This window comes from Schistocerca serialis, chromosome 6, assembly GCF_023864345.2.
Source record: "Schistocerca serialis cubense isolate TAMUIC-IGC-003099 chromosome 6, iqSchSeri2.2, whole genome shotgun sequence".
NCBI lineage: Eukaryota > Metazoa > Arthropoda > Insecta > Orthoptera > Acrididae > Schistocerca > Schistocerca serialis.
In genome coordinates this window covers 648,051,916-648,065,551 of record NC_064643.1, presented here as the reverse complement: position 1 = coordinate 648,065,551, position 13,636 = coordinate 648,051,916, and the positions used below count along the sequence as shown (strand labels likewise).

General features: G+C 39.1%; 1 protein-coding gene across 1 annotated transcript in view; it reads left to right on the top strand.

Moving 5' to 3' along the window:
• The window catches only part of LOC126485089 (piezo-type mechanosensitive ion channel component), a 699,946-nt gene that overhangs the window by 378,664 nt on the left and 307,646 nt on the right, over window positions 1-13,636 (top strand). The window contains exon 22 of the mRNA XM_050108694.1: window positions 5,924-6,125. Within this exon, the coding sequence (XP_049964651.1) occupies window positions 5,924-6,125 (202 nt within the window). The remainder of the gene's footprint in view (window positions 1-5,923; window positions 6,126-13,636) is intronic.

The window sequence follows — 13,636 nt, the reverse complement described above, 5'->3', positions numbered from 1 at the left end:
TTCGATCTCCATGGTGAACTTAATATTCTTGTGTCTGGGGTTGAGATGTATGAGGATGCCTGCCAGTTTCTCTCTTCCATGTGGCCAGACAGGAGGAATAGCCATGGCGAGTCCACTCTCACCCGTTGTCGCAAATATGTACATGGAACATATCAAGAAGGAAGCTCTTGAATCAGCACATCTAAAATCCACCTGTTTCTTTAGATATGTGGATGATGCCTTCGTTATCTGGCTCTACGTAAATCAGGGGTTTATCAGATACCTTGCCAATGCGGTAGTGTATACATAGGGCAGACCATTCGTACCATTGAGGGCCGATGCCGAGAACATCAACGGCACACTAGTTGCCCAGTAAGTTGGCAATCGCGGAGCATTGCCTGTCAGAACTCCACAGCATGGATTATGACCAAACCAAAGTCCTGACAGACTTCCAAATGCCGGGACTGTGTCATCAAAGAAGCCATAGAGATCAGAGTAAGGAAGCCACAACTAAATCATGACAGCGGTTACATCCTTAGCAAGGCGTGGGAACCCACGATCACCCGGATTAAGAAGAAAAAGGATATTTCCCAGAGTGTACAGACTTCGGGGGAGGAGGGAAGAATAACGAGAGCGGTGCCAGCAGACCCTCCTGAACGAGAAGACCTAGGATGCAGCGCCAAGATGGTGGGAGAACGGACTTTGTACCTGGACTGTGCACGGGGTGCAGACCACCCCGACTCATAGGAAGCACCTGAGAGAGGAGCGGGAGGGAGATTGTCCCATATATACATGGTGCTGGCCCACCGCCGGTCAGTACATCAGCGCACCTGATGATGGCAACGTGGTCGATTGCTGAAATATTGTGTCCTATGCACACTCATACCAGGCTGTTCACCGGAAATTTATTTCATCATAAAATGTGCCTGGAGAAATTGAAGAATCACAACACATACAAGTCATTTTTCTGAGACTATGTTAAAGACAAGGTGTACAGCAATGACCCCAAAACCAGTGCTGAGCTGAAAACAGCCTTTCACGAGGTCATTGACAGCATTGATGTTTTGACACTTTGGTGGGTGACATCTACATCTACATCCATACTCCGCAAGCCACCTGACGGTGTGTGGTGGAGGGTACTTTGAGTACCTCTATTGGTTCTCCCTTCTATTCCAGTCTCACATTGTTTGTGGAAAGAAAGACTGTCGGTATGCCTCTGTGTGGGCTCTAATCTCTCTGATTTTATCCTCTTGGTCCCTTCGCGAGATATACGTAGCAGGGAGCAATATACTGCTTGACTCCTTCGGTGAAGGTATGTTCTCGAAACTTTAACGAAAACCCGTACCATGTTACTGAGCGTCTCTCCTGCAGAATCTTCCACTAGAGTTCATGCAGAATTTCACTATTTGTCTTCACCACATCATTGCCAATGATGCCATGCATATCAGACGTGTAATAACCTATATTCAAATATGTGTAGTGACATTTACATGTTGAACAAAGTGTGTGTATGCTGTCGTTTGTAACTGATTTACATTTTTTTCATATAGTTAAATTATTGTCATCCTGTACATAGTTTTCAATGATGAAAATAAAAGGAACATTCTACGTAAGGCTGGTAGTTCTCATCTTCATTTGTTTTGAGATCTTTGTAAAAGTTGTGAAATGTGAGTGGAACAAGTAGGAGAATACCCAGAAGCTCTTTATTTTTTTCTTTGGAAATTGGTAGTGTGGGATGATAACATTTTGCAGGCTCCATTCGAGCACCCACTTCCCTCTATGAATGAAGCTTATTGACTGAAATCGCTCATCCTCATTGAGACTCTTTTTTAAAAACACTTACCATACTCTTTTTTTTTTTTTTTTTTTTTTTTAAAAAAAACCATTTAACATTTTGCCACTTAAATTTATTTCCCTGTGTATCTTTCTTTCGAAGTTGTAAGGTGTCTTTTGTACAACTCCAAATTTCCTTTTCTGACCAGCTGAGCCTGCCAATTGACACCAGCCATGCAGATGAGCTAATGGTACTTACAGCATCTTCTTTTGTTTCTTGATCAGGCCATGGTAATCATCACATTCTAAGTGACTGTGGCTAGTAACGATGAATTTATGATCAACTACATTCAGATTTGGATTTTCCTGCATGACGAACAAGAACACTGCAATCATGTGAGAGTTTTTATTCTGCCCTCTGCAGGTGTCTGATTATTGCGTCACTTGTTTCACTTCTGAAGGAATTGACATCAGTTCCTTGAAAACACACATTGTAATCTGATTCCCACTGCAAGCACCCTCTGCTTCATGCCACATGTAGCAAGCTACACTACACTTACTGGTTTCATGTGTGGTCACAGTGGCTGTTTACAAAAAGCAACTGAAGTATTCAGGAACGGAGTCAGCAGACACTATTTTAAGTCAAAAGTGTAACACAGCATCAAACTGTCTGAGCTGGAATGTTTCTTGTCTTTGCCCACTTGAAGATACACATTGTCTTTTTCAGTGTGATGAGCAGCTAACTTGGCATCAATTTCTTCCATGGAACCATCTTCCACTGATGCAGATTTCTTTCTAGAATGTAAAATGCCATATTTGTGACACATATCCATTGTAGGCTCTTTAAATGTAAGTTTCATCTTATGGAACTCTCTCTCTCTGTCTCTCTCTCTCTCTCTCTCTCTCTCTCTCTCATATGTCTCTGAAAACTGACCTATCCTTGCCATCACAGTAGAGCTTGCACATTGTATGCAAATTCAGATATGATGATAGATGAACTCTATTAGTTTCTCTACATGTGCAGTGCAATTTATATTGAGGAAATGATGTAATTTGATTTCTTACTTCTTTTAGTTTCTCAGGAGGGTTTTTGCTACCAGGTGGTATCTTTTTCGTTTTGTCTTCACTTAAAGTTCCATATACATTAGCCTGTCGATTGGTAAGCTCAAGTGTGATGAACATCCGGGACTCATCAAGGATATTCGTGAAACATTCTCAGGAAACACGACATTGTTCTCCTGTTACTCAGAAAAGAAAAAAATGAGTAACCATATGGCAATTTGCTTTGTCGGGATCCTGGGTCCTTTTCCATGATGTTGCAGGTGCTTTTGAGTCATTGAGTCTGACTACAAAGTTTACTCTTTCGTTTCGATGTCGGAGAGCCTGATATTCATTAAATATTTTTGTCCCAACTTTGTTCAGTTCGTCAATCAATTTGTCTAGTTCTTCTTTACATTTCAAGTGGCGCATTTGTAAAGGTTTTGAAGCTCCAGCTTTAAATTCTTTCCCTTTGACTGTTATATTTTTTTGTCCCATATTCCACTTTTGTTTCCATTCTGCTCTCTTCTCAAGAATAAGTACCTTTCATGGCATTTGATGCAGACCTTTTTTCTGGTTCAGCAATTACATAGCCAATTTCCTGTGCAATACTGTCAATTTTGTTAATTTTGTTACTTTTTGAAGGTCTTCCGGCAGTCACTATCTTCCACACATTTGTATCTTCATCCTCTCTTGACTCACTCTCTTCTACGTCTGTGTCTACATCTATATCTTCATCTACGTAGATACTCCGCAAGCCACTGTACAGAGAGTGGCAGAGGGTATTCTGTACCACTACTTGTCATTTCATTTCCTATTTGATTTGCAAATAGAGTGAGGGGAAAACGACTGTCTGTATGCCTCTGTACGAGCCCTAATTTTTTGTATCTTATCCTCATGGTCCTTACGTGCCATGTATATTGGGGGAAGTAGAACTATTTGGCAGTCAGCTTCAAATGCTGGTTCTTTAAATTTTCACAATATTTTTTCTCAAAAAGAACATCGCCTTCCCTCCAGGGATTTCCATTTGAGTTTCCGAAGCATCTCCGTAACACTTACATGTTGTTCAAACCTATCGGTAACAAATCTAGGAGCCTGCCTCTGAATTGCGTCGATGTCTTCCTTTGATATGACCTGGTACGGATCCTGAACACTCGAGCAGTACTCACGAATAGGTCACACCGGGGTTCTATGTGCTGTCTCCTTTACAGGTGAACCACTCTTTCTAAAAGTCTCCTAATAAACCAAAGTTGATCATTCACCTTCCCTCTCACAGTTTCCGCATGCTCATTCCACCTCATATCACTTTGCAACATTACGCCCAGATATTTAAATAACTTGACTGTATCAAGCAGGACACTAATAATATTGTATCCAAACATTACATGTTTGATCTTCCTAATCATTCATTTTAACTTACATTTTTTCCACATTTAGGGCTAGCTGTCATTCATCACACCAACTGGAAATTTTGTATAAGTCATCTTGTATCTTATTACAGTCACTCATCTTCGACACCTTGCCATGCACCATAGCATCATCAGCAAACAACCGCATATCACTGTCCATCCTGTCAGTCAAATCATTTATGTATATAGAGACCAACAGCGGTCCTATCACATTTCCCCGGGGCATGCGTAACCATACACTTGTCTCAGATGAACACTCACTGTTAAGGACAACATACTGGGTTCTATTATTTAAGAAGTCTTTGAGCCACTTGTATATCTGTGAACTTATTCCATATGCTAGTATCATTGTTAACAGCTTGCAGTGGGGCACCGTATCAAATGCTTTCTGGAAATCTAGAAACATGGAAGTGGAAATATGGAATCTGCCTGTTGCCCTTCATCCATAGTTCTTTGTAAGTCATGTGAGAAAACAGCAACTTGAGTTTCACCCAAACGATGCTTTCTAAAACAATGCCGATTCATGCAAATAAGCTTCTCAGTCTGAAGAAAGTTTATTATATTCAAACTGAGAATATGTTCAAGGATTCTGCAGCAAATAGAAGTTATGGATATTGGTCTGTAATTTTGTGAGTCCGTTCTTTTACCTTTTTTATATACTGGAGTCACCCGCACTCTTTTATGGTCACTTGGGACTTTGCACTGGCTGAGAGATTCACGATAAATGCAAGCTAGGTAAGGGGTCTAATGCTGCAGAGTACCCTTTATAAAATGGAACTGGGATTCCATGCAGACCTGGTGATTTATTTGCTTTAAAATCCAGAACATACTCTTCATCAATATTGCAGTCAACAGATATATCAAACAGAGGGTCACTACAGTTGCCTATTACATCCACAGTATCCTGGATTATTCCTAACTGCTCCTTATGTAGCTCAGATGACACATGTGAGAATGTATCTTCCTGTTTTTCCAGGTTAACTACCATATTTCTCCTACTGCTTTCGTTAAGAGCTGAAATGCACGGAAACAAGGTTCTAAGTAACAGGAAATTTTGATTGTGAAGTAGCTACTTATGATAATATTCTTTCCTGTATTCGCTACTGAACATTATCAAGAGCACTTAACTGTTTCACCATTTTTGTCCTGTGTTAAAGATTTCTTTGCATGTTCTAAGATTCTTAATGACGTAGTAGACATCTTCAAAAGTGTACTGTTCTTATGTTACTATTATCCTATTTTATTTATGTGACTGAACAACCACAAACCACTGTATTATACATTGTTAGTACTGAGAATTAATCTGTTTTTGTAAGCAAACCAAATGTTTACAACTTCAAATAGTGCTCACAGGGGTAACAATAAATCATAGATATTCTATAATGGTAGCACACATTGTACCAAAGACATTAAGTCATCACCTGCATCATTTTCCTTGACCAGGTCAAGTATATAACGAGACTTTTACTTCATTGGACTGCAACACTAATAGTACAAATTGACTTATACTGTTTTCCAAGATAGATATCAACATGTTAGTTGTAGTATTACAACTAAATGTCTTATAGGATATTGTATCCAGTTCTGACTTAAACTACTTCTGCCAAAAGATTGAAATCCCCTCCAGGACTCCAACTTCTTTTGACCATATTCTGACTTATACTTTCTTTCCTGGCAGCCCAGAATTAATGGTCTGTCATTTTGATGGTGGTGGCTTGTTTCAGGCTTGTCTCATGGCTACTGTGGGGCTGATTGGAACACGTCTGGATTTTTATGCAGTTTTGTATTCCTTCTGGCTGTGCCTCTTGTTTGCAATGAGAAGAGAAACTGCAGCCAGAATCTGGATATTCTATCAAATTTTTATAGCTGTACTCTTACCTGTTCAGTATGCACTAGCAGTTGGTTTGCCACCTGGACTGTGCCTGTGTAAGTGCACTAATAAATTAATGTTAACTAAAAGTTGACCTATAAATAAAGAAAATTGAGATGAGTTAGTGATAAGTTTCCTATTTTACTATAGTTGTAATTTGTTTCTATTTTAATATGTATTACCTGTGAGGAACAACTTCTTGAGCTCCCTATATCTTTAAGACAGTGAAAGCTGACAATTTTCGGTTAATACTTTAAAAAAATTTCTTTTTGTGTTTTTTGTCACTATATATTACTGTAGTACAAAAATACATTCAGTCTTCTACTTGTCTCTTCGTCGTAGGTTGCGTCATGTTAATTTCTTTCTTAATAAACAAACAGTATTTTCTTTGAACAATGATGTTCACCAGGGGTCAGTAGCACAACCCACACTGGAAGAAGTTAAGGTTAGTATTGAGACTCTTAAAAACGATAGAGCTCAGGGAGAAAACAATATTACAGCAGAAATGGTAAAACATGGAGGAGAAAAACTAGTAAGTGTTTTGCATGAGATTACAGTGGAAATATGGCGGAAAGAAAATATGCCAAAACAGTGGAGTACAGCAGTGGAGCACTGCAATTCTTCTATAATTCCGGCAGTCAGGTTTGTCATGTTTCTTTTGTATGGGTCAAGAAACATGACAATCCTGACTGCGGGAATTATAGAAGAATTGCAGTGCTCTTTGTAGTATGTAAAGTATTGGGAAAAACCATGGCTGGGTGGTTAAGAACATAAATAGAAGTATCTAGGAGACTACCAGTGTGGTTGCAGAACTAATAGATCCATTACAGATCAGATTTTCACTATCAGACAGATCCTTGAAAAATGTTATGAGTATAACATCGATGTTCGCCACCCGTTCATTGATTTCAAACAAGCTTATGATAGTATCAGAAGGGATCAACTTTGGAAGGCAATGCAAGAGGCAGGAGTCCCTAACAAACTGATAAGATTGGTTCATATGACTTTGAGAAGAACAATATGCAAAGTAAAGATCGAGGGCACTTTATCAAAGGCATTTGAAGTTAACCGTGGACTGCAGCAGGGTGATGTGCTCTCCACTATTCTATTTAATGTCGCCTTCGAGAGAGTAATGCGAAAGACACAAAGCAACAACCCTGGGGGAATACTATTTAATAGAATGACTCAGGAGCTTGCACATGCAGATGATATTGATTTGTTATCCAGGAGGAAACAGGATCTGGAAGAAAAGCTTGTAAAAGTAGGAAGATATGGTGCAGAAATGGGGCTGACCATTAATCAGTCAAAGACCAAGTATGTGTTAACATCTAGGAAAAGATATAGTGAAGGAGAAAGAAACATGACTTTGAACGGAAAAGAATATGAATGCTGTGAGAGCTTTAAATACTTGGGTGTCTGGTAACTAAGAATAATGATATGAGAGATGAAATACATGAAAGGATTGCAGCTGGTAACAGGAGCTACTTTGCACTGGTTAAAGTGTTTAAAGCAAGAAGCTTTAGTAGGAATCTGAAACTGTCTGTGTATCATACAGTAGTTAGACCTGTGGTGATGTATGGTTTGGAAACCTGGACTATGACACAAAATGATGAGGAGTTGTTGCTGAGATGGGAAAGGAAGATACTTAGGAAAATCTACAGGCCAGTGAATGGTAGGGGTTTTTGGAGAATCATAAATAATGAGATCAGAGAGTTGTACAACAAACCGGATATCGTGACAGAAATAAAGAGTAAGAGACTACGTTGTTTGGGACACATAGAAAGAATGGTGGAGAACAGCACAGTCAAGAAAGTTTTCAAAGGAAAACCCGGTGGATGTCGTATAAGGGGCAGACCAAGGACCAGATGGCTAGACAATGTGGAGGACTTGAGAAGGATGGGAATTAGAAGATGGAGAGCCAAGGCAGCCAGCACAGAAGAGTGGGCAGAGATTGTCCAGGAGGCCAAGGCCCTACAAGGGCTGTAGTGTCAAGGAGTAGTAGTAGTAATTATTAATGCTAGCTCATCAAAATTTAAAGAATTACTTCTTCTTTATTACCATTCCAAACTAAAAATCAATTAATTTTGTAATTTATTGAATCTTATAGAAAATGTATTGAATCTGATAGAAAATTCATTGTATCTGATTGAAAATTCAAATGATATGTGCCACATCTAGATGATTATGAATATGCTATTATGTTAACTCTTTCCAGACTCAGGTTTACAAGATTAATGTCATTCACTTACATTAAAGGCTTTTTATAATTCTACTTTTGACTGTGTTGGAGAGGCTGTCACATGCCAGGACCACTGTCCTGAACTATGGTGTGACATTTCAAACACCATACTACTGGTACTTTCTCAGTTGTGTGCCATTGGTAAACTACACACATGCTCTGTAGTAGTCATCGAACTCTCGACTAGATGAAATTTTCTTAAATCTTGATTTGACACCAATATCTACTAAGGTAGTATTCTGAGAACTGGGAGCTACAATTAGAATTTATTATACATTTTCTATACATCAAACAAGAGATTAGTCATTAATATGTGTCCTTATTTTAGGCTAGTATCCAGTTCAGGCTCTCACATTCAACCAACTAAACAAAATGCTGTTACAAAAAGATTCCTTATATATTGACGTTATTGCAATATATTATGTTAGAACCGCTGCTATTCCTTGGAGCTATCTACAGCACAGCAGTCTCTTTGCTGCACTTGCAATATCGTCACGTGCAGTGATACAGGTCTTGTTGCCACATGAAGCAATAATGACTACCTGAGGCACACAAGTAGAATAACCACAACAGAATATGACCCATAATAAGCTTTCATACATAAGAAAGATAGTTCTAACCATCCAAATGACCTTTCTTCTCAACTTTACCAAAATGTACAGTTTTATACACTTCATTTATACATCAAGCTAATACAGGTTTTTCCTATTAATCAAAAGGTTTCCTTTTTTGGAATTATTACCAATAAAATAGTGGAATATCTCATATCCTCTCATGTGCTGTGCCATATAAATGAAGCAGCATCAGGCTATGTAACCATATTTATTAAATAATAAATTAACATGAAAATAACTTCAGGTACTTAGATTGCAACTGTTGAATTATTGTCCAGTATTTCTTTTTTCTTTGTGACTATTCAGTACACTAGTATGGATTGCACTTTATTTCTCCTATTTTATCCAAATCAAGTAAGTCTGTATGTTTTATGTACAAAAATATATCTCTGTATAAGTCCATTTGTTATCAAAACATGTTGCCAAATGGACCAGATAGGTGATTAAGAAAACACACAAAACAGGTAGCTCATTTGCCACCATGAAATATAACAATGCCATGCAATATCTGATAATACTCTGACTGAATTCATCTTTGAGAGATTTGTAATAGTTGTTAAAGTGTTCCGTGCAAGTCACAAAATATCTGCATTTAAGACTAGTACAGTGAATCAAAATATATAATTTCCAAGCTTATTATGGTACTGACTCATACCCATTGTAGTTGCCAACTTAAAGTTACACTACTAGAGTCAGAAACCTTCTATGGCTCACTACCTTCAGCTTGATTTTCAAAAAGAAGCTGAAGAAAAGAAAACTTGAGACTACAGTACTAAAATCATACACTCGATCATTCAAAGGGTTCAAAGATTATTGCTCCTTTCTATGACATGGGAATGATTTTTACTTAACACCTAAGTACTGAACATTTGAGTATTTTAGCTGTCGTTTGTACTTTAGTTATCATTGTTGCTACAACTTCTCTGGCATTATGTCACCTTATTGGAGGATCCTGTATGCCCACATGGTACCTCCTCTGCTGGTTGACATCAAACATCTTGCTGCATCAGTAATCTTCCCATCATCCAAGCACTGCTTTATGCAGAGTGCATCCATCTTCGGGCCAAACAGATGGAAGTGGAAGGTGTGAGCTCTGGGCTGTAGGGTGGATGAGGAAGAACAGTCCATTGAAGTTTTATGAGCTCTTCTTGGGTGCACAGACTTTTGTGAGGCCTGGGATTGTCATGGATGAGTAGTAGTTCAATTGTATTTTGGTGGTTATGGACATGCCAAAGTCGCTTCTTCAGTTTTCTGAGGGTAGCACAGTACACTTCAGAGTTGATGAATGGACAATGGGGCATGATATTAAACAGAATAACCTCTTCAGAGTCCCAGAGGCTGTTGCTAAGACCTTGCCAACTGAGGGTGTGGCACTGAACTACTACTTCGAGGGGGAGGTGGTGTGGTGTCACTCCATGGATAGCACTTTTGTATTTGGTTTGGAATGATGAACCCATGTTTCATCGCCTGTGACAATGTTCGACAAAAATTTATCACAAAGGCCTTGTAATGCACAAGCAGTTCTGCGCATGTGGTCCATCGTTGCCATTTATGGGTTTCCATTCAGTGGCAAGGAATCCAGTAGGCACACATCTTTGAGTACCCCAATTGGTGGAAGAGGTTGTCAATGCTACCAGCAGAGATGCCAAGTTGAAAAGTAAGATGTTTGGTAGTCAGCCGTCGATTACCTTGAATGAGTGTGACCGTACGTTCCAACACTGCAGAAGTTACAGCTGTGTGCGGTCAGCTGTCCAGCTGGCACATGGGAGATCAGACAGGTTTTTACAATCTTGTTGCAGTGATGACACAGGCCTCTCCCAATGTCTTGCCATGCTTTTGTTCTCAGCAAGGTCTCCTTAGACGTTCTGCAAGCACCTATGAGAATATGTGATGCTCTGGTTTTCCACCAAAAGAAACTTGTGAGTGCTCTGTGCTTGGAACGAACCTCTGTTACAGACACCATTTTGAAGGGTACATATAATGCCATCACCTCTCTGAACTTCATGAAAGTATAGGGGAAAAAGCAAGAATATTCCATGATGTTCCACAACAAATTCCACGTTTTTTCAGACAAAACTGGCATTGAAAAAAAATGTGTTGCATTACTTATTGAATGCCCCTCGTACACTTAGTGACCATAAGTCCTTGTGCGGTAGTGAAGCAAACCATCATTTCCACTTCCAACGCTTTGTTCTTGAGTCAGCCATCCCATCTTTTTTCCTACGTTTCATTACTTATATGCCATTGCTTCCTAATGTTGTTCTCTCTCTCTCTCTCTCTCTCTCTCTCTCTCTCTCTCTCTCTCTCTCTCTCTCCCCCCCCCCCTTCAGCTGTCTCTTCATTTACCTTCATTGATGCCCCCTCCCTCTTTTTTAAAAATAGTCAGCAGTCTTCTCACTGGTCTGGTGCAGCTTGCCACAAATTCATCTCCTGCACTAACTTCTAGTCACTCTGATGAAGAAAGAAAATCCCTCTATGAATGCCTAAAAGAAATGCTTGAAAAAGGGAGAGACTGTTTTTATAAAATTGTGATTGGTGAAATAATGCCCAAATTGGAACTTGAGGCCCCATTTCAGGGCCTTGTCCACAAAATCTGTCAGGGAAAAATGTTAAAACTTGTCTTGGAAATCGGGGAAATATCAAGGAATTTCACGTGGGGAAACTTGCGAGAAAAGTGGAACAGAAGAGCATTGAAGCATTAGAGATGAATGTGGAAAACCAGGTGGACCGATATGATAAGGAATGAAGAGGTACTCTGCAGAATCGTTGAAGGAAGGGACATATGGAAAACACTGACAAGACGAAGAGACAAGACAATAGGACATACGTTAAAGCATCAGGAAAGCTGTAGGGGAAGACAGACATTTGAATACATCCAACAAATAACTGAGGAGATAGGGTGCAAGTGCTCTCTGGAATCAGGGACATTTTGATTAGTAGGCAAATACACTACCCCTAGACCGTCGGTGTTTACACATAGGGTATGCAGCAGTAAAATATAAAGACTGTCTAATTACAGTCAGTGGCTGTTCAAAAAGTATCTAACCTTAATTTTTATTGTTGAAACCTTCAGTGTATTTGAGTGCACACATTTTCAATCTGATGGATTTGATAAATGTGTAGGGGTGAAGCAGTGGGTACCATACAGATAAAGGAGATATACAAAAGCTTCAGAGATGGCCGTTCATCGGTGAAGAGTGAAGCAGATTCAGGTAGACCCTCAATATCTACAATGAAGCACATTCAGATAGGCCCTCAATATCTACAAATGAGGTTGTTATTGATCAAGTAAGGACCCTGGTAATGCAAGATAGTCAAATCACAATCATAAAACTTGCAGACAAGGTCAAAATAAGTATTGGGCCCATTCATTCCATTTTTACAGAACAGTTAGACCTCAGGAAGACATTAACAAAATTTATGCCAAAGTTGTTAGCAGCTGAGCAGAAGCAACTTCATTCAGAGATCACACAGGAATTGCTGGATACTATGAACAGTAATCCCAACTTTGTTAACACAGTGATCACTGGTGAAGAGTCCTGGGTTTATGTTTATGACCTAGAGACAAAGTTCCAGTCATCACAGTAGAAGCATCCATTATCACCGAGACACAAAAAAGTGAGGCAAGTCTGCAGCAATGTGAAAGTCATGATGACCCTCTGTTGTGACTCCAGTGGTGGGGTTCATCACAAGTATGCCCCAAAAGGTACTAATATCAACAAGAGGTTCTGGTTGCCTTGTAAAGCAGTGAGACATAAATGGCCAGACTTATAGTTCCTGGACAGTTGGCCTTTTTTTTCCCCCCCAAACACAACAAGGCTGTTGCCTGTCAGCCACCTTCTTCCCCTTACATAGCACCGAGTGACTTCTGAACTAAACTCTGAAGAACCAGATCTCATAACAAAGAAGACATTATGCATAATTAGACAAAGCAGCTGCGCCTCATACCAAAGGAGGCTTTCCATTGATGCTTCCAGCATTGGAAGCAGCATTGAGAGAGGCATGTAGAAGTTAGGGAACTACTGCATCTGACTAAAGATTGATTTTATAAATAGAACTTGAGTACATACTGAACAGCCCTTATACATGTAACAGAGGATCTTATAGCCTAATCCTGACATGATTAATAAATTCACAATAAGTAAGTAAATTTATCATCTAACAGACTATATTGTGTAACACTTCGGGCAAAAGCATCCAGTTCATCTACAACCTACAGTGAAGGTTAGTACAAAAATTTCTAGTATAGTAAAGTATTTATCTTCTCCATATTTCTTGATGTCTTCTTTCATACTCTTTCTCAGAGCCTTGCACATTTCTGTATATGATATCTTTGTCTCTGCTCTAATTTTTCGTCTTTTGTCAATCAAACTTATTTTATTTGTCTGCTCTATTTTGTTGGTTTTGAGATTTACTCGAGCCACCCACTTCTTCAACCATTGTGACTAGTACCTTTGTACTTTTAATTTTCTCTTAATTTTTCCTTGAAACTCCTCTTTCATTTCTTCAAGATTTCTGATACTTAAAATTTTTCTTTCCCATTTAATTGGTTTTGGTCTTCCATATTTCATCATGTTTTGTATTCACTTCAAACCTTCCTTGGATTAATCAAGGATCACTGTGTGTAGTGGACCTGTTTGGCACCATTTTGGGGCCTTGATATTCCAGTTTGGGCATTAAAGTCACCAATCAAAATTTTATAAAAACAGCCTCT